The 23,472-nt window shown below is 52.9% G+C and overlaps 1 protein-coding gene across 5 annotated transcripts in view; it reads left to right on the top strand.

Annotated features, from left to right (window-relative positions):
- MED27 (mediator complex subunit 27) overlaps nt 1-23,472 on the top strand; it is a 234,075-nt gene that overhangs the window by 166,658 nt on the left and 43,945 nt on the right. For 4 of the 5 annotated variants that reach the window (XM_043565694.1, XM_043565693.1, XM_043565695.1 and 1 more), the window contains exons 5-6: nt 1,107-1,214; nt 11,037-11,078. In XM_043565694.1, coding sequence (XP_043421629.1) covers nt 1,107-1,214; nt 11,037-11,078 — 150 coding nt within the window. The remainder of the gene's footprint in view (nt 1-1,106; nt 1,215-11,036; nt 11,079-23,472) is intronic. The other variant, XM_043565696.1, reaches the window with a different exon arrangement.

The raw sequence follows: 23,472 nt of genomic DNA, 5'->3' as shown, positions 1-23,472 counted from the left end.
TTCGAGCCCCGCATCGGGCCGTGTGCTGACAGCTCGGAGCCTGGAGCCTGCTTTGGATTCTGTGTCTCCCTCTCTCTGCCCCTCTCCCACTTGTACTCTGTCTCTCTCTGTCTCTCAAATAAATGTAAAAAAAAAAAAAAAATTTTTTTTAATTAGGAAAAAAAAAGGATTGGGACAGGGGGGTCTTTTGGGGTCCATCCTGTGATATTGGAGCCTCATCAAACAACCCAGACTGTGGGCCTAGGATGGGTCGTGTTCCAAGTATGCCTCTAGGGTCTCATCTAGGAAATGAACACAAGAGGCTTAGCAGAGTATTGGCAGAGTTACGTGAGCCCCTGAAAGCAAGGGAGGTGCCGCTTCCGGTCTTAGTGCCCAGCCCGTCCCAGCAAGCACGGCGGGTTACTTCTTCCCTGGCGTTATAGGAAACTGCGTGCTTCTTTAGGTGTGTGGGTTTTGTTTTTTATCCACGATACATGCTTCGTTTCTAACAGAGTAAAAGCACTTAATGGATTTCCAGGATCGTGTCCCTTTTTGGAGACAAAATTCAGCAACTTTCCATTTACCTCCAGAACTTACTTGGTATTGTGTCTCCACCTACTACCAGCTATTATAAATAGATCGCTGAGCCAGGCGGGCATTTGGCACCTGCCTTTCATCTCTCTGTTGTCGTCTCTACATAATCCTTGTGCGTACGTGGGGCCACGAAATAACAGGCAAACAAATGCGTTTACCAAATCCTGGGATGCCAGAATCATAGATAGCCTTTGAACAGGATCATCTTAAGATAGAACCAAATAGAAGGAAATTTCATTTTATCCGCCAAGTAGTAAACATACGGAACTTATCTTGAGATTTAAAAATCTGAATAAATTCGGCATAGGTGGATAAATGGGGACCCGTCCATCCTGAAGCAACGGCGGGAGGGCCTTGTTCTCAGGGCTGGTTCATGAACGTTTGAGGATGTCTTCCCTCAGAAGGCCCTCCGGCACGTCCCTCTGGAACAAGAGGGAGAGGTGACCCTTTCTTGTTCACATCGTCTTGCCCCGCTTCCTGCATTTGCATGTTCGAGTGTAAGCTCTCATGCCCACGTGCACGTGTTTTGACAGGTGACCTTGGGAAAGGTGTTGAAAGTGATTGTCGTCATGCGGAGCCTGTTCATTGATCGAACAATAGTTAAGGGATATAATGAAAATGTCTACACGGAAGATGGCAAGGTAAGCGTTCTGGAGTCTTCTGTTCTGTTTCCCTTTATTTCCCGTATCCCAGAGCAGATGTAGTAGAGTCCCAGATGAATGACATTAGACGCCAGCAGTCATAGCCGAAATGATCAGCCAGCATAGTTTATCAGTAGGAAGATGAACGTTGCACAGAAAAACATTTCTCTCTCTCCCCCTGCATTTTTCATCATGCTTCTGCTTGTTCCTTTAAGCCTGATGCCCTCAGTTGAATTTCTAATTTATCACCTTAGACCCCAGTTGCCTCATTAAATGTGTCTTCTGAGGAAATGGATTTCTTTGTCTTTTTTTTTTTTTTCTCTCTTTTTTTTTTCCCTTTTTGCCTAGTAGTGCAAGCACATCAATAGCCCAGGGCTGGGCATTTTCGGCATCTTGCTTTTCCTAGAACCACGAGGAAACTTCGAGTTAGTTTGACACACAGCCTGCTTCTGATCTTTTTCCATGAGACTAACGAGGGGCCCTGAGGAAGTCGCGCATACACGGCAGTATGTAGGGAACACAGTAATTGAAAAAAGAGAAGTTATTTCCGTGGGTGATTTGTTTCATAGACAGTTCACCCGTGTGAACCCCTAATTCCTCTCGACTGCACACTGTCCATATGGCTGTATAGCAAGCGTCAGAGGATGCTAATGGGAGCTGACAGCCTTCGTTTGTGTTTGCTTCCGGAACGTAATGAGCACTGCTCCGCCTGAGATGCCCACCCGGACACACCCTGCCCACTGCTTTGCACTAAGCCTCTGTCTGCCCCTCTCTCCTGAGCTCTCCCCTTGCTTCGCGAATCCCCGTAAAAATTCTGAAGTTTGTTACGGTGCTAGCCCCGCCCCGTCCGACAGCCACATTATAATGAGGACAGAACGTTCTTCCCAAAGTGGCAAAGGTAGCTTAGCACATACCGGTGTGTTGCACAAGAGCTGTGTTTTGAACAAGTGACCCCACATTTCCACGTCCCACTCAAGTGTTGTCGACGAGGGAAGCTGCTCTCACTTCAGGGACTCTGCCAAGTCCTCGGATGTCTCCCCATTGAAAACAAAGCATTCCTCGAGGGGAGGTTTCTTGTTTCTCTTTCGAAACACCAGAGTGACTCTTTAGAGCAGGGATGGAGAACAATGTGCGTCATCAGGGCGGGCGTGTGTATGATTTGTGATCCTGTGTACGATTCGTGGACTCTGGCGGCCGTTCTGACGAGCAGCTCCAAACTGGTTAGCCTCCGCAGAAGCAGCCCCGGGGTAGCGCGTACCCTGGCCAGGAGCCCCCGCGTCACTGCTCCTGGCCATTGAGAGTTGTGGTTCTCGTTGCCTTTGTCCGAGGTTCACGACTCCGTAGTCACGGCTGGTGTGAAACACAGCCCTTGCCGTCCAGGGTCTCACAGGTGCACTGGGGACACAAGGCTAGAAACCTAGAAAGCTAAGCAGCGGTAGCGACCATGTGATAAGAGATCCAGACTCAAGAGAGGAAGGAAACATTCTCTGATGTTAGATTCTGAGGAGTGAGGTTTTACCTGCTTTGCCTGATCCCTTTCACGTGGCATTTAACTGCCCCGTTCCGGAAGTGTCCTAAATAAGACCCGGAACGCACTTGGCACTTTGCCACCTAGTCCATACTCAGTAGATAACTAACGTCCTTCTTACTCTGCACCTAAACAAGGGACTTAGAAAACAGTCGCGAATGTACGTCTCTAGGATTTCTCTCTGGTCGCTCCTCTTCAGGGGCTTCCGACCATCCCCCCACGCCGTGGTTTTGTGTGTCAGCCCACGAGGATCGCTCGCGACCTGTGTCTAGGTGGGACCTCTCCTCCCCAGGTGCACCTCACGTTCAGCCTGTCACGCTTCCTCCCGAAACTTGGTTTCCCGCTGCTGTTAATCGTACCCCACCTAACCACTGAAACCGTCCCCTCCCTCAAATCTAGTGGATTCTGGCGATTCTCCCGCTTAAATCTCTCCCAAGTTGGGCCCCGCCTGCCCTTCCGGGTTCTCATTTCTCAACGGAGAGAGTGCACTGGCCTCCTCGTGCCTTGTCTCCAGTCTTATTTCCCTCCCACGGCCTGTCCTTCCCTTGGCTTCCAGAGTGGTCTTCCCAGGATACACAGCCAAGCACATGACTCCTGTGCACCACCCGCATTGCCCAAAGCAGACAGGGAAGTAGACTATTGATAGGTGTTGGACACGAAGCAGGCCACAGTCAAAACGTCTGAGAAACACGGGGGTAGGGAAGGGTCAGTAGGCGTTTTGACCGTAGAAATTCCTAGAAGCTTTAGGTTGCTGAGTGTCTTACGAATCTCCCTAGAGGAGGACATAGCGTGTGATGTTTTCCCAACTTATTTGAACCCCAAATTCATCGTTTCTCCCTTTAATCTCAGAGTACATTGTGACAGTGGCGTTGAGCGGCAATGCTTCTGAAAACCCTGGCTTCTAGAATAAAATCCAAGCTCCTTAGCAGTGCATAGAAATGTCGAGTGATGCGGCCCCTGCCTTCGTGACCTCGCCTGCCGTCCGTCTCCATATGCAAGCTTCATCTTCCAGCCTTTCGTGCCGCTTGGGGCTCCCACGACTCTGTCGCCCGTCTGCACCCTCTGTGCCCTGGCCTGGGATGCTTTCTCCCCCTTGTCCACCTGACAGACTCCCTCTGCCCTTCACACTGACCTCCTGCCATCCTCTTCTCTTCCTGTCCCCATTTTCCCAGGAGCCTCTTGTACAAGCATGGGCTCTGGAGACACAGGCCCAGGTGTGCGTCCGAATGCAGCACAGGCTAGCTTCCTCATGAACACGCGCGTAGCGTTTAGAACGGTCTTTGTCCAGGATTAGAACTAGCACCTCCTGGTTATTTGTTTACGTTTCTATCTTGCAATTGATAGAAACACCAAGAGGATTCCATATGTTGACCTTGTAGGCGTCCTGCTGAGCAAACTTGGCCCACGGGGGTAATAGAGTCCTAGGTTCTAAGTCAGACTCGTTCAGCAGACGAGGAGACTGAGCCCCGGAACGGTACAGCGGACTTGTCCGCGGTCACACCACGCCAGGCCTCAGACCCCGTCTGCCAGGAGCGCCTCAAGGGGCCCGACTGTGTCCTGTGATTCTGTCCCGGGGCTGTGCCTCGGTGCCCGGAGAGCCGGAGAAGCCCGGTGACACACGGGAAGGGATAGCCGGAGAAGCCCACGCGGGATGTGAAAATGCTTCAGCGGGGATGGAAAAGTGGCGAACCAAACATCACAACAGGACCCAAGGAAGCAGCAGGGAGTGAAGTCATTAAGTAAATTAGAAAATGAAGCAGGTACACACACGTGTGCACATGGCACGTGTCTTCCTGGTGAGAGATTAGCGTGGGCTCCCTGCTCATCAGGACCCCGAGCGTGTGTCTGGGAAGCTGAATTCAGCTATGATTCACATCACACATGCGATACTGGAGGCCTCTCGCCGCGTTTTACAGCTGCGCACATCGGCCCAAGTGGTCAGCAGGGACCCTAACACTGGGAAGAGCGAGATCGAGAGGACCGAGTCGCTGGTGCTTTTAAAGGTACATTCACCTCATCTGGCCGAGATGCCCTCAATCGGCTGGTCTGCCCGGAATCGAATCCTAGCCAATTTGATTAGCCCCTTCTTTTTTTCAGAGCACTTTGCAAAACCATGCAGACGTTATTAGCGTTCTATTTTCAGTACTGATGCCGGTGGATGTGAATCTATATATATTTATATACACGTAAGCATTAGGGTAATTACTGTGTGGAAATGTCTCGCCTACCCCAAACAAAATGTAACCTTTGGAAGGAGCCGTGGGAGCTTGGGGTGTGGTCCGCAGGAACAGATTGCTGCCTGCAGTTTTGCTGTTCCCAACCTGCAGCCCTGCGTTTGCTGAGCTGGTGCCCGGGTGCTGGCCTGGGGGTAATCTGCTGCAGTCTGAGCACAGCCACTGATTCGGTGGGTGTGGCTTGGAAAGCCACCAACTTGCTGGGGCCTGAACCTCTGCGACCACAGCAGGTCTGTGTCCCCCAGACCCCAAGCAGCCAGCACGTCCTGAAAAGTTTAATTGGCCCTTTGGTTGCAATAGTGGCCCAGCGCCACCCTCCGCCCCCCCCCCCCGGCCCCCCACCGCCCTCATTTCCAGACCGGGCAGGTTTCCCCCCCCCCCCCGTCAGAATCCCTGCAAGGCTGTCACTTTGCATTTTGCAGTAACCACCGGCCACCACTGCCCTAATCGGTCTGCCTCTTTACCTGGGATGCGTATTTTTGAGATCAAGCTCCAGTACACTCATTCCTCTAATAAAATACAAAAATGCTTTTAAAACTTACCAACCCGCTTTTCACGGTAACCAGGGAGGAGCGGAGAGCCATGACTCAGCATGTTAAAAGGCAGATTTAAGTTGAATACCTGGCCATTGTCCTGACTTTGCACCCGTCAGACTTAACTGAAGAAATACAAGTGTCTCGGTTGAATTTATCTTATTAGGGGATTTAGGTTATGTTAATGCTATAGCTTCATTAATTACCCCATATCAATAAAAAAGGCAGCTTTTAGCCTCCTAGCGAAAGAGAGGGAGAGAAATAGTAGTATCAAAGGGAACCTTCAAAGACAGCCAGAGCTGTCTCCAGGGTGATTTCTGATCCCTACATTCTTCCCACTTCAAAGTGGGGTGTGTGCGTGGCAGAGGGGGGGGGTCGAGGGGGCTAGGGAAGCTGGAATCTGATTTCTCTAATAAGTGTTGGCATCGGCCCCGTTTGATATTAGATGCAGGGAACATTTTGATTTGTTATAGCCTTTGAAATTGTTCAGACGACCTTCAGAAAAACGGCCTCTTGTTGCTTATGGGGGAAGGGGGGGAAGCCAGGGAAGGGGACCCGGTGTAATTCGCATGCAGAGGGTACCCCGGAGTTGTGCTTTCAGCAGTTTTTGGCGACGAATGTCTGTCCTGATGGCAAGTGAAAAGTTGAGCAGCCGACCTGTACCACTACTCTCTTTGGGAAGACTTGCCCACCTCTGTATTCTCCAGGGAAGAGTGGGCACATTAAGAAGGGGACCACGTAGAAGCGGATGGTTTGGAAAACCGGGACAGTCACGGAGAAGTGTAGGACCGCTGCTGGTCTGTGGCCCTCCACCCCCCACAGACTCGTCACCTGTTGACCTTGCGAGGTGAAGCTGCTAATAAAAGCTCTAAAAGTTGGAAGACCCTCGTGAGGCTTTCTACGTTTTCTTTGGAATTGTCCACTTTAGATAATTTATAGTATCTTGTACTGTGTTTTTGGAAATGAAGAATTGGTAACTTCCCGATAAGCTGCCAGAAGTTTTCACTTCAGTGGCGACGACTGTCACACGAGCAGGCCTCGAAGCAGACTTGTCCTACTGAACTTCGCAAGAGTGTGCCCCCCCGCCCCCCGCAACAGCCACGACAGCTCAGGGGTGCTAGCAGTCGGCACTCCTGGATTCTAGCCGATAGGCAGTCCTCCAGGTTGGCAGCTGGGCCTCTGGGGACAGGCCTGGTTTTGAATTTTCCACCACATACTCATTGTGTGGTCTTGGGCAGGTTACTCAACTTCTGTGAGCCTCAGTGTCCTCCTCTGTGAGTCGGGAACGGTTTCATCATCCTCGTCCGGAACCCTGGAAGCATTTAGAAAGGTAACGCAGGTATCGTGCGGACCAAATGCATGGTCCTTCGCGAATGGCGTCTGCCCTCGCTGGCTGTGCTAGAGATGCCGATGGCAGGGGTCAGTGACATAGCTGCCGTGTCCTCGCCTCCTGATGTTGGGCGTGCCGAGTGTTCTCTCTGGTAACTCAGCTGATTGTCACCATTCTCATGAGTCGAGAGGCCCTTTGACATCTTGATGTCGAACCTGAGAGCAGATGTGTCTGTGCTGGAGCAGTTGATCGTCTGTGGGGTTTGTTTCCATTTTGCCCAAGAATAGAGCACACTCCTACCCCCCACATACTCATTCCAATCCCCAGAGGCCCAGAGGCTACTCCTAAGACTGCAGATTCAGCCACCAGTTACCATAAAGTTGGCTTTTCCATTTTAAGGTTTTCCTAATGCTCGCCCAGAATACTGAGGGGTGCTTTAATTTCTTTCCCTGTAGTGCAGAATAATTTCCCATTCATCAGGCTGAAAGTTTACAGCTTCCAGAAGGCTCCTTTTTGAATATCACAGCCAGTAAAAAATTGGTAGCCATGCCTGCCTCTGCAGCAAATAAGCTGAAGCTAATAAATATTCACTTGGATCCGTCCTGGTTCCCTGAAATGAATTTCTGAAATCTTCCTGGCCCTGAGGAAAGGCAGGGCACTGACTCCAGAACACTCACTTCAGTGGCTTTCTTTGGCATAAATCTAGCAGAAAATCAAGCTACAAACTGCCTGCTGTGCCTTTGCAGCAACGCGGGGACCCATTGTCGTCGGATCCCTTTCTTACCCGTGTGCACCTGTTACATAGGCTGTATCGCCTGACATCCTTCGTTCCCAGATGGTTGGAGCTATTCCCTAGGGTCCTGAATAATATATTTAAACCACCTTTCGAAAAGAGCAGCGTGCTCACTTTGAATGAGCATGGTGTGTTTTGAGAAGCCACAATTAGGCTGGAGAGTCCACCTCTTAATTAAACTTGTGCGTATTTCTCCCTGGATAATTTCTCCATTAAAGCAGTCTGCAGATACCGAAGAGTTTTGTTTTTTTTTTTTTAATTGTCTCTTTTAAATAAAAACTAGAACTTTTTGGTTTCTGTGCAGCTTCTTCCTTGTCTCTCTTCCCATGGCCCTGTGTTTATGTCTTAGTCTGCCTACGTCTGATGGGAACAGGCAGGCAGGAGGGATAAACCGTGGAGAACCTCGGAAGAAACATCTGTGGGCTTCAAATGGAAGGAGAACGACATCAGTTCCAAGTAGAGACACTGATGCTTTTCTCCCTAAAATGTAGATTTAGAATCTTTGGCATCTCCCTGTCGTCTTGGCAGTGATTTGGTAGAGCTAAGAGCTACAAAAAAAAAAAAAAAAATCATTCTTATTCGTTCTGCCCTCTCTGAATAATCTTTAAGTGCAGCATTTTAAAGCCCTGGGCTAGGGGCGCCTGGGTGGCGCAGTCGGTTAAGCGTCCGACTTCAGCCAGGTCACGATCTCGCGGTCCAGGAGTTCGAGCCCCGCGTCGGGCTCTGGGCTGATGGCTCAGAGCCTGGAGCCTGTTTCCGATTCTGTGTCTCCCTCTCTCTCTGCCCCTCACCCGTTCATGCTGTGTCTCTCTCTGTCCCAAAAATAAATAAATGTTGAAAAAAAAAAAAAATTTAAAAAAAAAAAAAAAAAAAAAGCCCTGGGCTACACTGTGGCCCTGAGAACCCAGCAGGGACCTGACTTCCCCTGGGCACGACCGGCTGGCCGGCCGTTTTTCTTCCCCACGATGGACAGTGTGGAGAATTCATTTCATAGAGTTCTTCTGAGGTTTCCTTCGGAGTTACCTGGAGGTAACATGTCAACTTTTCCCCCCTACAAATTGCTAACCTGCCAAATTAAAATTCTAACGCCTAAAGGTTTTTTTTTTTTTTTAATCAAGTGGTTTAAGTGGAGGTGGGGGGTGGCCAGGGGACAGTGACTGGACATTGATAACCCCCTTTCTGGAGAGCCGCTGAGCCAGAGTAGAAGGAACAGGGTCAGTTAGGGGCGTCTGTGGAAACCGGGAAGGAGCTGGTAACAGCCGAGGGAACGGGGAGGGGTGGGCCAATTCGAGCGAACGTTCAGGCGGTGTTCTTGCAGCCCTTTTCCTGGCCTTGGATCGGCTAAGCCTGCCCTCTCCAGCAGGAGGCACGCAGGGGGTCAAAGGGCTTCCTTAGAATCCTCTCCGCCTCCTCCTCGGCCTGAAAGTTCTCAAACACGGCGAAGTTTACACGAAACTAATTCTGGACGGGAGGAAGCCGGGGAGAACCGAATGCATGCCAGCTCACAGACTACCTTTTGATTTCCAAGGACCATTTTCAGAAAAGCAGGTGTTGGTGTTTTCCTGAGAACAAAACAAAACCCTGAAGTGGTCCAGCCAAGCAAAACACTCCACTCCCTGTTTTCTCAGAGGAATCGCCCCATCTGATTGCTTCTCTTGTTCCCAGGTGCTCCAAGATCAATAACACAACCTATAGGCCATGCAGTCATATCTCAGGCTTCTACCATGACCACTGGCCAACCCCAAAGGTGGGTTCCAAGAGGCCCATTGACCAGCTGTTTCAATTTGTTCAGCTCTTGAACTCCTATGTTAGAGTTGGAGGGGGACATACCCAGGGGACATACTGACAGCCCGTCTTTTAATCTGCACTATCCTTGAGCCAGCACTGTGTTGGGGGTCATTGTATTTTTGCTATACTTCATTTGTTCTAAACTCATGAAACAATGAGAATGCATTGACTTGATTCATCATAACAAAACCGTAAAACAAAAATCCTTCTGATTAGAATAAGCCACCGAAGTGCCCTGTGCACGATCAGGTAGAGCCAGAGGAGGACTGGCCTGGGCTTACTCCAAGCCCCAGCCGGGATCTCCTGCTCCCTCGTCTGTGAAGGAGGGGTGTGCAAGATCAAGGGTCCCTGGCCTGACCGGCCACCACAGTTGTGTCACCGTTTGGGAAGCGAAGCTAAAACAGACAGACAGATGAATGGATTCTCAGGCCCACTTGTAAAACTGCTAATTCAGACACTCCTGGGGAGGAACCAAGGAATCTGTACATCAAAAACAAAAAACAAAAACAAAAACAGCCCCGCAGCTTCTGACCGGCCAAGTTTGAGCACCACGGGGGGAGACCATCCATAAGTAAGCCCCTCCACATTACCACAGGCAATCAGATGGCTCCGAACCATTGTCTCATTGTCTCATTCTGGCAAGTAAGGTTGCTAGTGGGACCAGCCGCACTGGCTTATTCCAGGGATTAAGTGAGAGTGCATATGGAGGGCCCAGGGTGGTGCTTGGCATGGAACAGGTCCTCAGCAGCTGGAAGCTGCTAGCTTTCCTCCACTCGGCAAAGACCTACTGCTGTCTATGACATGCTAGGGCCCACATCAGGACAACATGAGCAAAAGAACGTTCCAGGCTGGGGGCGCCTGGGTAGCTCATTCGATTGAGCGTCCGACTCTTGATTTCAGCTCAAGTCATGACCTCACAGTTGATTGGATCGAGCCCCACATTGGGCTCTGTGCTGACAGCTCAGAGCCGGCTTGGGATTCTCTCTCTCTCTTTCTCTCTCTCTCTCTCTCCCTCTCTCTCCCTCTCTCTCTGCTCCTCCCCTGCTCTCCCTCTCTCTCTTAAATAAACTTAAAAAAAAAGTTCCAGACAGTTTTAAGCATAATGAAAATTTCAAATTTTTAAAAAGACAAAGAGAATCAAGATAGCACATGTGGAAATAATATCTTAGACATGGTAACTGGCATATGACTCTCTAATAAGGTGACATTTGAGCTGCAGAGAGCTACGAGGAGCCATGTGAGGATTTCAGGCAAAGGGTACAGCAAGTGTAAAGGTCCTGAGGCAGGATTGACATTGGCATTCAAGAGAACCATGGTAGGAGTCCAGGTTAGAAGAGTGAGCCAGAAGCTCAGCTCATGTGGCCTTGGATGCAGCAGGTGGCTCCAACTGACTTCTCTGTGTCCCTTCTGTTGGCTTCCTTAAATCACTGACAGGCTGAGAAAGAAGAAAGTCAAGCAGGACATTTGAGACGCCTGTGCAATGCCATGGTTCTGTTATTCCGTAATCACGTTTATTATTTCAAGCTGACAGGTATAGCAGGGGTTACAGCGTCATCTCTTGAAGTCCAAAATTCTAAAAGCGATGCTGATGATGCTTTTCTCTCTTTCCCTCCCAGCTTGATATATGGTCCAAATCCAACTATCAAGTTTTCCAGAAGGTAAGCTTTATTTTTTGCTTCTTACTCATGAGGCAGTAAGAGAAATGTGAATGCTTTAAAGTATAAACATTGGTCTTAAGTTAGAGGGTTGTTTTGTGTGTGTGTGTGTGTTTAACGAAAAAAGCCAGACACAAAAGGTTGCTCACGATATGATTCCACTTATATGACATTCTAGAAAAGAGAAAACCTTAGGGACAGAAATCAGACCAGTGGTTTCCAAGGGCTAGGAGTAAGGGCAAGAGATTGTCCCCAAAGGGGCAAGAGGAGATGTGTTAGGGTGATGGAAATATTCTGGATCTTAATTGTGGTGGTGATTGCACACTATTATGTTTCCAAACTCCTGGAACCGTATACCTACCCTAGAGGAAGACCTGCGTTTTCCTTCCTATACAGGGGACACCCCAGTCCTTCCCTCCTGTGTTTGTCTGCAGTGAGTCGCCTTTACTGGGCACATGAAACACTTCACTTCTGCCTCTTCTGGTCACCAGACGTGTGGGGGTTTGCCCCACAATAACAGGCAAGTCCCGGACCCCAGCTTGGTGTCCTACAGCTTAGCTCAGTCTGACACTGTGTACCCGGAGACACCGCAGTGACAAGTTCGGGTTCTTACCCGTGCTTCTGTGCTACCAGCCGTAGATTAGAGGTTCCCCGGCGCCCATCTGTTAATTCGCCAGAGCAGCTCGCACAACTCAGGGACATGCCTACTTAACTCCTCCCAGTTTATTAAAGGATCCAAGAAAGGATACAGGTGAACAGCCAGATGAAGAGGCACACAGGGCAATGTCTGGGAGGGTCTCAAGCACAGACGCTTCTGTCCCTGTGGAGTGGGGGCACATCACCCTTCTGGGGTTGTGTTGGCCAGTCTGGAAGCGCCCCGAGCCCTGTACTACTGGGATTTTAAGATTTTCTTTTCTTTTCTTTCTTTCTTTCTTTTTTTTTTTTTTAATTTTTTAATGTTTATTTATTTTTGAGACAGAGGGAGACAGAGCATGAGTGGGGGAGGGGCAGAGAGAGAGGGAGACACAGAATCTGAAACAGGCTCCAGGCTCCGAGCTGTCAGCACAGAGCCTGACGCGGGGCTCGAACCCACGAACCGTGAGATCGTGACCTGAGCCGAAGTCGGATGCTTAACCGACTGAGCCACCCAGGCGCCCCAAGATTTTATTTTTAAGTAATCTCTACACCCAGCGTGGGGCTCGAACTCACAACTCTTGAGATCAAGAGTCCACCAACTGAGCCAGCCCAGCGCCCCTGTGCTGCTGGGAGTTCATGGAGGCCCCCTCACGCAGACATACTCGATCATTAACTCTGTTTCCAGCCCCACTCCCTTTCTCTGGAGGATGGGGGATGGGACAGAAAATTCTAAGCCTCTAATTACTCTGATCATGGCTTGGTCTTTCTGGTGACCAGCCCCCATCCAGGTGCCCACCCATGGTCCCCTCATTAGAACGAGAGATACCCCTAGCACTCTGTCGCTTAGGGTTTCAGGAGCTCTATGCCAGGAACCAGGGACGGAGATGAGAAAAATACATGTATTTTTTCCTGTTCTCTCACACCTACAAAGGGTGAGTTTTGCTGTACAGAAATCAGACCTTAAAAAAAAAAAGAAAAAAAGAAAAAAGAAAAACACAGAGGCTTTTGAGTTCCAAGCTAACCCAGTTTTTAAGCTCCGTTCCTCAGAGCCCTGTGGTCTACGCAGGTGCCTAGCACAGGCTGAGAGAGGCAGGCTGGCCCCGTCTTCACCCTACCCCCACCCCCACCTAACACCCTGGTGACTTCTTTTTCCAATGTCGGGCTTCCCCACGAAATGGTGTTTGGGAAATGTCGGAAGAAAGGCAATGTGACTACAGAAGATCCTCTCCCAGCTTCTGATGGTGGAAGGGGCCCTTCCCCGGAGCAGCTCAGCACCTGGGGCTTACGCGGGCTCCCCGCACCCCCCCACAGCGCCCCAGCTGTTTCCCCTGCGGGGTACCAGCTACTTTCCCCTGCCCTCAGCCATCCCCCGTCTCTGCTTTCATTCGGCAGTGGACGTGATGGAGTTGGTTGCAATTTCCTCTGCTGCCTCATCCGGCTCAGCAACGGTTATTTATTGAGCCCCTTTCGCCATGTGCCAGGCACCTAGCGCGAGGTGCTAGGGATACAAGGGAGGGAAAACAAGACAGACGAGGAAGATGATGACTCTGGGTTGTTAATGAGGGCCCGAAATCCAGAACAGGAGGGGCCCCTCTCGTTGGGGCGGTGCCAGGAGGACTTTATGGGGCAAAACCTGACAGGACGGGCACCTCATGAGACGCGCCGGTCGTGCGGAGAGCCACGGGAGACGCTTGGCGGGCCACGGAAGCGGCAGCCCAGAAACCTGGTGTTGAGGAGCACGTTCTAAGAACCATCGAAGGCTGGGCCATCGGAGCGTGCAGTGGAGCAGAGAGGCAGAGCCCAGGCTGGGCAGGTGCCTCTAGGTCCTGCTGCAGAATTTGGATCTTATTCTCGATTCCATTGAAGGGATTGGTGCGGAGGAGGGACACGGTTTTGAAAGCTGAGCCCACATCATTTCCACTTGAGTCATAGTTGCGTCCAAGGGATGCCAGGTAGCTTAGAAGGGAGATCACGGAGGTTTGTTGTTTTTTTTTTTTGTAACGCAGGTGAAATTCAGACAACATAAAATTAACAGTTCTGTGATTTGTAGAACCTTTGTGGTGCTGTGGAACCCTCTACTCCCAAAACCTTTTCATCACCCCGAAAGGAGACCCCGTCCCCATTAAGCAGTGAGCTTAAGGCTTTTGTATCAAAGCAGCATAATGGACCAGCCCTCTAATGGTGTTTAATACATCACTTCACGTTGTTCCCTGGACCCTTGTGCGTGAAAGGCTAAGGTAGGACAGATGCCTGGGGCTAGGAGAGGGGTCTGAGACGCAACACCACACATTTAGGGAGCCTGTAAAAGCATTACAGTTTCACGATCTTTTTTTTTTTTCTTTTTTAATGTTTTTTTGAGAGAGAGACACTATGAGCAGGGGAGGGGCGGAGAGAGAGGGAGACACAGAATCCGAAACAGGCCCCGGGCTCCGAGCTGTCAGCACAGAACCCTACCCGGGGCTCAAACCCATGAACCGTGAGATCATGACCTGAGCCGAAGTGAGACGCTTAACCGACTGAGCCACCCAGGCGCCCCTAAAGCTTCACGATCTTATCACAGTCAAATAGGACATGCAATCCTGGGTTGGATCCTGAAACAAAAAGAGGATGTTAATGAGAAAATGAGTTGAATCAATAGTAAGTAACCAATGCTGGTTTCTTAGTTGTGCCAAGGGTACCCGGTTGTGAAGGACATTAACGGGGAGAAACTGGGCGAGGGGTACGTGGGAGCTACGTGCACCATCGTTGCAACTTTTCTAGTCCAAAATTGAGTTTATTTTAAATTTTTTTTTTTCTCAACGTTTTTTTATTTATTTTTGGGACAGAGCGAGACAGAGCATGAACGGGGGAGGGGCAGAGAGAGAGGGAGACACAGAATCGGAAACAGGCTCCAGGCTCCGAGCCATCAGCCCAGAGCCCGACGCGGGGCTCGAACTCACGGACCGCGAGATCGCGACCTGGCTGAAGTCCGACGCTTCACCGACTGCACCACCCAGGCGCCCCGAAATTGAGTTTATTTTAAAAAGAAGATGATGGTCTTGACTCCTCTAACACTCCTTTACCCAGCTGAGCTAGCTAGAAGGAGAATGGAGAAAAGAGCCGCCGACTCTCGGCCCAGAGGCTGCAGGAAAATGTGTGTGGTCGCGGGCAGGCTGCTGCACGTGAGTCGTAGCGTCCTTATCTAAGCGACCATACCTGCGGCACGTACTTGTTGAGCATGCGTAAGGTCTCAGCCTTGAGTGCCGACTTTATCCAGGCTGACTGCGTTCGTCAGTTTTCCCCCAGCAGCTGTGGAAAAGCATTCTAAAGAGAAAGGACAGCCATCATTACCTTGCACTGTGTGTCGCTTCGATAGTGAGGAGCATTAAAGTGGTTTTGTTTTCTTAACCTGCCTCCTCTTGGTTGTCCCTCTGTGGTATTGTGATGAGCTCCCTTCCCCGGGCTCCGCACAGGCAGGCGGTGGCTTCGGGGAGCCATGAGCATTGCAGACCAAAACCTGGCCTTTCGACAATGGTCCAATTTCCATACAAATACCCCGTGTGACAAGGGCTTGCACATGCTTGCCTTTGCATATATATGTGTGTGTGTGTGTGTGTGTGTATTTTAATGTTCCGTGTAGTATTAAGTATTTTTGAATGCGAGCGTAAAGTTTATTAGGAAGTTGTAAAATGTGTGAGACACAGATTTGGTGAGGCATAGATGTGGAGAGACAGTGCTATATTTTTATTCTACCTCCCCTAAAAATAACCCGCCAAGCACTCTTTGTATTTGTTTAAAACCACAAACACACACAGAAGCAGTGTTTAAAATTTGATATTAGTCTAGCCAGAGATGTGGAGCAGCACCCCCCCCCCCAATTCCTCCCTCGAAGTTTATGTAACGCGTCTGAAGCAGAAGCAGACGCATTTGTAGGGACGGGGGTTTTACCTCAACTGCTGATCGGTGCGTCGTATGTGGGCAGAGCCCTTTGGGACGCCCCTTGTCATCCGTACCTTCGACTGTTGTTACCTAAATGGACTTGACCTCTGATACTGACCTGTACTCAATTAACGAGCCGTAATTTGGGGATAGGGGATGGTACCCTCTGATTCCAGGGAGTGAAGAGTCCTTTTCCTGTTCCAGGGGCAGGTAAGGGTTTGCGGGTTAAAGAGTCCTCTGGCTTCCCGACTAAAACATTGTCTGTTTGCTGTCAGTGTAAGGAAGATACTGGAAAATAGTATAGAATTAAGCTCAATCTTTTATCAGGGAAGCTTTTAACTGATCATCATCACATGGAAAGGGTTTGGGGTTTTGTTTAAAAAGTCCTGTGTTGGCATTAGACGCTGGTGGGGAGGATGGGGACACATAGTGTGGCCTCGCTCACGAAGGGGCAGGACGGTACCTTGCTTATTTTTCTGTGTGAGTCTCGGGCCGCGTTGGGGGACAGGGGACACACACCGCACGATAGAGCAAAGCTGGGGCCACTTTGCTGCGGGTTCTGAGGATCTGGTGCGATTTGTGGGATGCTATTTGGCATTTCAGACTCAGAATGCCAACAGAGAAGAGTTAGGGGGCAACACTTCTAAACTCTCCCTTTTAGTCTCCGCTTTGTCTCAGAATCCTATTTGCTGCTTGTCCACCCACTTAGATTTCGGGTGTCCCCGATCGACGTTACTGGTAGCAGTCCCCAGAAAGCAACTGACAGTGCCGCGGAAAACGTCCCCTCCTGCCTGGCGTCGGCCCTCTGACACCCACGCAGGCGGACCAGGCAGGGGAGGGCTAGTTATCCCCACTGTCCGGAAAGGCCGGACCCGAATCAGGAGCAGAGTGCATTTTCAGACGACAGTGACACGGTCAAGGAGCATCCTTGGTCATCGGTAAGAGGGGCTCTCCCCGGCAGAAAACAGTGCCCGTGGTGACAGGTGCCGCAGCTGTGTGCCGCCGGCCCCGGCCTCCTCGAACGGCGGGAGGCACCCTCTCCCAGCATTGCTGTGCCGCAGAGCGCCAGGACTTCCTTCGCCACGTGGTGGCAGTTACCGCGGATTGTGTCTTTCCCTGCCCGCAAGCAGCCGCGGCGGCCGCAGAGAGAGGCGTGCTGGGAAGGTGGGACCCCTCCCGGGTCTTGCCCTCGATGTGACAAAGCAAGGTGGTGGGAGGGGGGCTGCTTCACAGAGCCGCGCGGAGCTCACACTTGCCTTTTTATTCCCGGAAGATAATGTCAGCAGCTAAGAGAATAGAAGCACACGCCTGTCAAATCCTCCTCAGGCCGCGTGCGCGGGACTCCCTGGGTCAAAGACAGGCACACGAGGTCCTGTCGCAAGTCCCCCCACGTGAATCGAAATGTGGCCTGCCTTTTGTCTGCAGCGGGGACTGTCAGTAGGCCCTTTCCCTCTTCCTCATTAGACCCCTTCCCCCGGCGGAGGGCTGGGGACAGCGTGCTGTGGGGCCACGGCTGCCGACAGGCTCCTGTCATTTCCTGCGGTGCCCCGGAGGCTCTGTGCGCTTCGTCCTAGGGCGAAGAGGCTTTTTATAGCCGGCCCGTCTCCAGCAGAGCAGACTCGGAGAATGGGACTTAGGAATGGGGGGCCGTCTGAAAGGGCAGAAGCACAAAGAGCCAGGAAGGGTTTCAGGCGTGTTCGGATTTTCCTGACATTTAAACTCTGCAGGGGCAGCCACCGTTTTGATCTTTAGCCTCCTCGTTTCAAAACCGTGTGCGTTTTCATCCCGGCACTTAGGAAGAGTGCGAGCAAATCTGCGGCTACTTCCTGCGTTAAGTCCCGGCGGGGAGGCTGAGAGGTGGGGGCGCGTGTGCGGCCGAGACGGGCAGGTGGGGACAGGAGAGATCGTACCACGGGGGCTGGCGCATCCTTCGCGGCGTTTCCACTCGGAGGGAAGCACAGAAGCCGTAGCCCGCGGATGCCCAGCTCGGGGTCCACAGTCATCGTTCCAGAGGCTTCAGAGGACAGCGCGGCCCTCCCCGGGCAGAACGAACTGCGGCATTTGGCACTGGGTTCCTGTGCCTCCCGCTGCTGCCTCGTGTGCCCTGGCGCTCCCAGAAAGATGAAACGGGGTGCGAGGGCCAGCGGGCCGACCCCAGGCCAGGGGCGGTGCCAGAGGAAGGCCTGCGGGGGCCTAGACCGGGCCATCGACTCGCTTCAGGGAAGGAGCGGTGGCAGACAATTCCAGGGTCGTGCCCGAGGCAGCCTTTCCCGAGCCGAGAGCCGGGCCGTGTTGAGCGGGTTGGATAAGCAGAAGGGAGACGGGAGTGGATGTTGTGGCGCGCCAGCCCGAGGGGCCCTGGGCGCTGAGAGTGGCGGGGACGGATCATCACTGTCCGCCTGCTGCCTGAGTACTGCTTCGTCACCACCTTTTCTTGTAAGGGGCACGTGCGAGTATCCACAGAACAGATTTGATCATTCATTTCCCCCTCGCGATAGCCCGACACCGTCCTCCACAAGGCGCCCTCCGCCACCGCCGAGCGTGGTAATGCCCGAGAGCCTTGTTCGGGTACTTGCTCACACACCGTTCCGCGGTCGGGGTGGAGGAGGAGGGCGCGGCCCACCCTGCTGGAGGCGGTTCTCGGCTCTCTGCCGTTAGAGGAGGCAGGGAGTCGGCCTCATCTCTGTAGCCGGCTTCTTCCTGACGGGTGGCCCGAGGCTCCGTGCGCTCCAGGCCAGAATCCGGCAAGTGCTTCCGGGAAGCCTGGCCCCCCTGCATTTCCCAGCCCTGTTCCCACGGGCCACCAGGCTGCCTCGCCCAGTCTCGGGCCCCGGTCAGCATTCCCCGCAGTGACCCTTCCAGAGACTGGCAGTCCGGCACAGTGACTGAGAGCCGTTCTGCCAGGTGACCGCTACTCCCTCTTTGGCCAGACTTGCCTCAGTTTCCCCGTGTGTAAGATGGAGATCAGACGAATACTCGCCTCAGAGAAGTGGTGGGAGGTTGAGTCGACAGGCATGGAGCGCACGGGGCGCCTCCAGTCCGTGGCTCCCCCGACTTCCCTCGGGTGCTCGCCCGCAGTGACCGCTCTCCTCTCCTAGGGGAGCTCTCCTCCCCCGGCCCATCTCCCGCCTCGCTGACCCCTCCTCATGTCTCCTCTTGTCTTCACTGTCACCTCTTCGCAGTCTCTTCACTGTGGACACAGTAGAGAAGACTCAGGCTCTGGGGTCAGCCGGGCTGGATGTGCAACCGGCTCTCCCCCACGTGGACTTGCCAGCTGGGACTCAGCCTCTCCACGCTTCGGGTCCCGGGGCCGTTACAAGGGGAAATAATACGGGTGCCTGGGGGGCTCCGTCGGTGAAGCGTCCGACTTCGGCTCAGGTCGTGATCTAACAGTCCGTGGTTCGAGCCCCGCGTCGGGCTCTATGCTGACAGCTCGGACGGAGCCCGGAGCTGCTTCAGATTCTGTGTCTCCCTCTCTCTCTGCCCTTCCCCTGCTTGCGCGCTCTCTCTCTCTCTCTCTCAAGAATAAATAAACATTTAAAAATATTTTTAAAAAAGAAAAAAAAAGAACCTACTTTGTGGGGTCCATATCGTGAGGATTCTGCATGATGATAAAGCTTAAGAAGTCCTTGGCACTGTGGCTGCCCAGAGGAAGTGCTCAGTGAGTGATGGCTGCTGTTACCCTACGGGGGAAGGGACGCAGAACTCAGAATCCATGGCCAAATATATACATACAGCCCGCTTGACGTTACGTGTTCTTAGTGAGGTAATCCAAAGACCAGCTGCCACAACAACCCACATGCTCCCACCAAAGCGACAGCCATCTTCAGTTCTGTCCGGGCATATGACCGCCCCACCCGGGCACAGAGTGAGCCGTACCCAAAATTACCACCGCCCAGCAGTGCCTCTTGGGCAGCCGTGACGTGCTGGCATAGAATCATGGTCCCAGGACCTGAAACGTTCCCCCGTGTCCTGAGAGGCCCAGGGGCACCTCTGGTGATCCCCAGAAGGCGCCCGAGAGCAATGTGTTCCGCCCTGACGCCCCATCTCCCCCACCCAGCAGGACCTGGGCAGAAGGCAGCCAGCATCAGGGTGGCGGGGCTCTCTCCCAGCTCTGCAGACTCTGTTCTTTTCCCTGCGGTTGCCTCGGTTTTCATAGGGAAGTAGGTGGTATTGTCTGGGTTTTCTTGGGAGCCCAGATGTCTTTGGATGTGTTTCTCTAACTGCAAGGCTGTTCCTGCAGAAAATAACATCACACCAAGTGGGTACAGAACAGTTCAGGTGTCTTTGGGCTTGGACTCTCCTGGCAGCCAGCAACAGAATCTGGCATTTTACCATCTGGAAAGCATGGAACTGTTTTTTGTTCATCTAAATGAAGAGCTTTAATTCCTTAATCCTGGGAAATGTCAAGGACCTTTTGTGTGCAGCTCCTCTCAGCCCTGCACGAGGCCTGTGGCAGAAGCTTGAGGCTGGTCAGCACCCTGGAGAGTTCCCTCGTGGCCACCCTGGGCTTTCCCCGTTCACCCAGGCCCTCCTCCCGGCAGCGCCCCGTGACCTCTGCCTTTCCCACTCCCACACCTCCACTCTGCTCCCCGAACACCACTGGCCAAAAATAAATCAATAGAATCTCGCCTATGTTGTCTGTCATTCACTCAGGGTCCTACCAGGTGAGTGGCACCAGCACGGAGCCCCCTTTTTGAGCACTCTCCTCTCTGTAGATGCCCCGAGCTAGGCCCACGGAGGCCACACAAGGCCAGCATGACCTCATCCTCATGGAGAACACAGCCTGGGGCCAGACAGGGCTCCTGCTTACAGGTCAGGCAAGTGCGGGGCTGGGGTGTCCACAGATGCTGCTGAGGGTTACGGGCAAAGGGACAGAAGGGCCAGGAAAACAGGTTTGGGAGGAGTCAGAGTGGCCAGCAGTGACGGAGTATGTCGTGAGGCCAAGGGACGCATGGGTGGGAGGACCTCCAGGTCATCCGGGCCCTCAGGCGCCACACCACGGTGTTTCCAAGTACCCCGTGGTGTGTGTGTGTGTGTGTGTGTGTGTGTGTGTGTGTGTGTGTGTGTGTGGTTTGTTGTCGTTTGCCTCCGGAGGCCGTCAGCAACCAGCACTCAGGTCCAGGGGGTTGAGGGGCTTCCCTTCAGTGTGTCCGTGGCATCTTGGCTGCAACTTGAAAGAGATCGGGGCAAAACCCCCAAACCAAACAAAACTCCTTTATGGAAGCGCTGGTAGGTGCGACGGGCTGTGGTCAATACTTGATAGACAAGGTCTCACCCTTCTCAGACCGAGCTGCGTCTCAAAACTGTGGCCACTTTTCAAGCAAGAGGGAGCAGCCGCGTCCGTGTTGACCTGTCTAGTTCCCACGCGGGCAACCCTGCCTCTGCTCTCCCACCCCCCTCCCCCCACCCCCCGGCGGCACTGCCAGACTCCGGGGACAGCGAGAAGCCCTTCAAAGCCCATGCAGATGGCCCCTTCATCGGCAGAGAAAGAAGTATCGATCTTGTCTAAGTAATCCCCGGTCCCCCCGGACTGCGATGCTCTCTCCTCGGGCCTCTGGGCCTGACGATCCCGCGGCATACAGATCCAGGGTGCGGATTAGAGACTCGGGGCACATAATAAAATGAAACCGCCAGCTTCCGCTCTACTGGACTTTTATCCCAGCTTTAGAGGCTTGTCCCTGCTCCGGCCCCGTCGCCCCCACCCCCAGCACTTTCAAGACTGACTTCATAGCATTCCCATTTGGAAATAACGATGGCTTCTCTTTTCTTGGAATGAGTACTTCGGGGGGCGTTTTAAATATTCTTCGTAAAGCCCGTGCCCCTCCTCGGAGCAGCGTGGCCGGCAGGGATCGCTGTCTCCTTGAACGTTTAACACACGGCATTCCCGTCTTTGACTCCTTGGACCCACAAAGAATGTTCTCATTCTGAGAGGTTGCTGGGGCCCCTCTCCTTAAGGGTGGGTCTGTCCTTGGCAGAGCCCTGAGTGGAGACCCTGACGTCCTGGGCTGCTCTTTTTGCGCAGCATTAAAGTACATCCAGTGAATAGAAGTGTGTTTTTTTTCCTTTGGGTTGCAGCGTGTTACAACCAAGTAGCAAATACCTCGTCTGTGCTGCACAGCTCTTGGAGGCCATCACCGTGCGAGGAGGCTGCCGGCACCGAGAGCAGTCTGTACGGACGGTCTCCCTGGATCCGAGCTGGGCTCCCCAGGCTCTTCGTGACCGGCCCAGAAGTCAAGGACCACGCGGGGAGGCGGAGGGCGCGTTCCTGGAGGGGGGTGGGGGCAGACCAGCTCGTCCTTTTTAAAAGAACAAAGGGCTTCAGTGTCACTGCCGGTTGGCCTGAGGGTGATGCTCAGCACAGGGGTACCCTCGGGGCGTGCAGCCAGGCCCTGCAGCTGCGTCCACTGAAAAGCTCGACCTCCGGTGCCGGGGATCCCAGCCTCGTGTTCCTTTCCCAGGGCCAGCGGGGAGAGCGATGCGGCCAAGGTCACCCGGATAATTAGTGGTGAATCCGGGACTGAACTCCGGTCTCCTGGCAGTTCCACATCACCTTTCCCGGCACGCCGCCTCTGGTCATGTTACTGTCGGCCAGAGACCGCGTGGTCCCTTCAGCGTTTGGGAAAGCAGGTATTGGCTGGAGGGAAGCCAGAATCTGGGGCTCTACCTTGCCTCTCTCTTAAATAAGCAACTTCTGGACACTTGGGTGCTAAGCTTGCCCTGTGAACCTTGCGGGACACGCTCAGCTCTCCTGGCTTGGCTGTGGCGGCCTCAGGCTGTGGGCTCTGTGCTGACAGATGCCTCACTCGGTGCTCTCTGTCGGTCGCATTAGCAAGAGCGGCACTAACTGCCAGAGCCTGGGTGCGGGCTCAGCTCCCACCAGCTGGTGGGACGCAAGCGGTCCGTTCACCTGTGGTCCCTAATGCTGCTGACAGTCACTTTGGGGAGCTTTTTAACCACACACATCCTGGCCCCCAGCCTGGACTACCTTCTAGAAGCTGAGGGATGGTGCCTGGCGCCCCGTCACCTCTGCCACCCTGCGGCCTCCCCACTCCGGCCCGGAAGCCTCGGCAGGGTGATGCCTACGACCTTGGCAAGCTCAAGAAGCCCCGAGGGCGATTCCTGGGCCACCAAGCAAGTCCCTGACTTACGCTGGCTCCGCTTATGATTTCTTGACCTTACGACGGTGCAGAAGCGACACACATTCAGCAGAAAGGACACTTCAGATTTTGAATTGGATTTTCCCTCCCGCTAGCGGTGAGTGGTCTGATGCTGTCTCGTGACGCTGGCCAACATCTACAGCTCCAGTCAGCCCTGCCGTCACGAGGACGACCCCCCCCCCCCCACTGACGACTACTCCGCTGGTCACTTTCGGTCCCGTCTTCAGTACGTTACAAGCGACATCGAGCACTTTATTACAGAACAGGCTTCGTGTCTGACGGCTCTGCCCAGCTGTAGGCTTGCACACATGCCGGGAGCACATGTAAAGTAGGCCAGGCTAAGCTGTGACGTTCGGTAGGTTGAGTGTATTAAATGCGTTTTCAACTTAGGGTGGTTTTATCGGGATGTAAGCCCGTCGTAAGTCGGGGAAGATCTGTACGACAGACTCTCACTTTAGGGAACTGCTGAGGAGTGATAGTATGTTGAGAGTTTTTGTCCCCTTCCTGTGTCCCGCTGACCCTTACGCTTGTCACCGCTCTGTCCTTGGTTCTTCCTCTGCAGATCAGAGACCAGAGCCTTTCTGGTCACCGTGAAACCCAGGCTCTGCAGGGCGACGTTAAGCAGAAAGTAGCCTTGCGGGACCCCCCCCCCCCATTCTCTTTGCCCCACAGCTGGCCAGAGG

Source organism: Prionailurus bengalensis, chromosome D4 (assembly GCF_016509475.1).
Source record: "Prionailurus bengalensis isolate Pbe53 chromosome D4, Fcat_Pben_1.1_paternal_pri, whole genome shotgun sequence".
Classification (NCBI taxonomy): Eukaryota; Metazoa; Chordata; class Mammalia; order Carnivora; family Felidae; genus Prionailurus; species Prionailurus bengalensis.
Note: the sequence above shows the minus strand (reverse complement) of the source record. Positions and strands in the feature narration are given on the sequence as shown.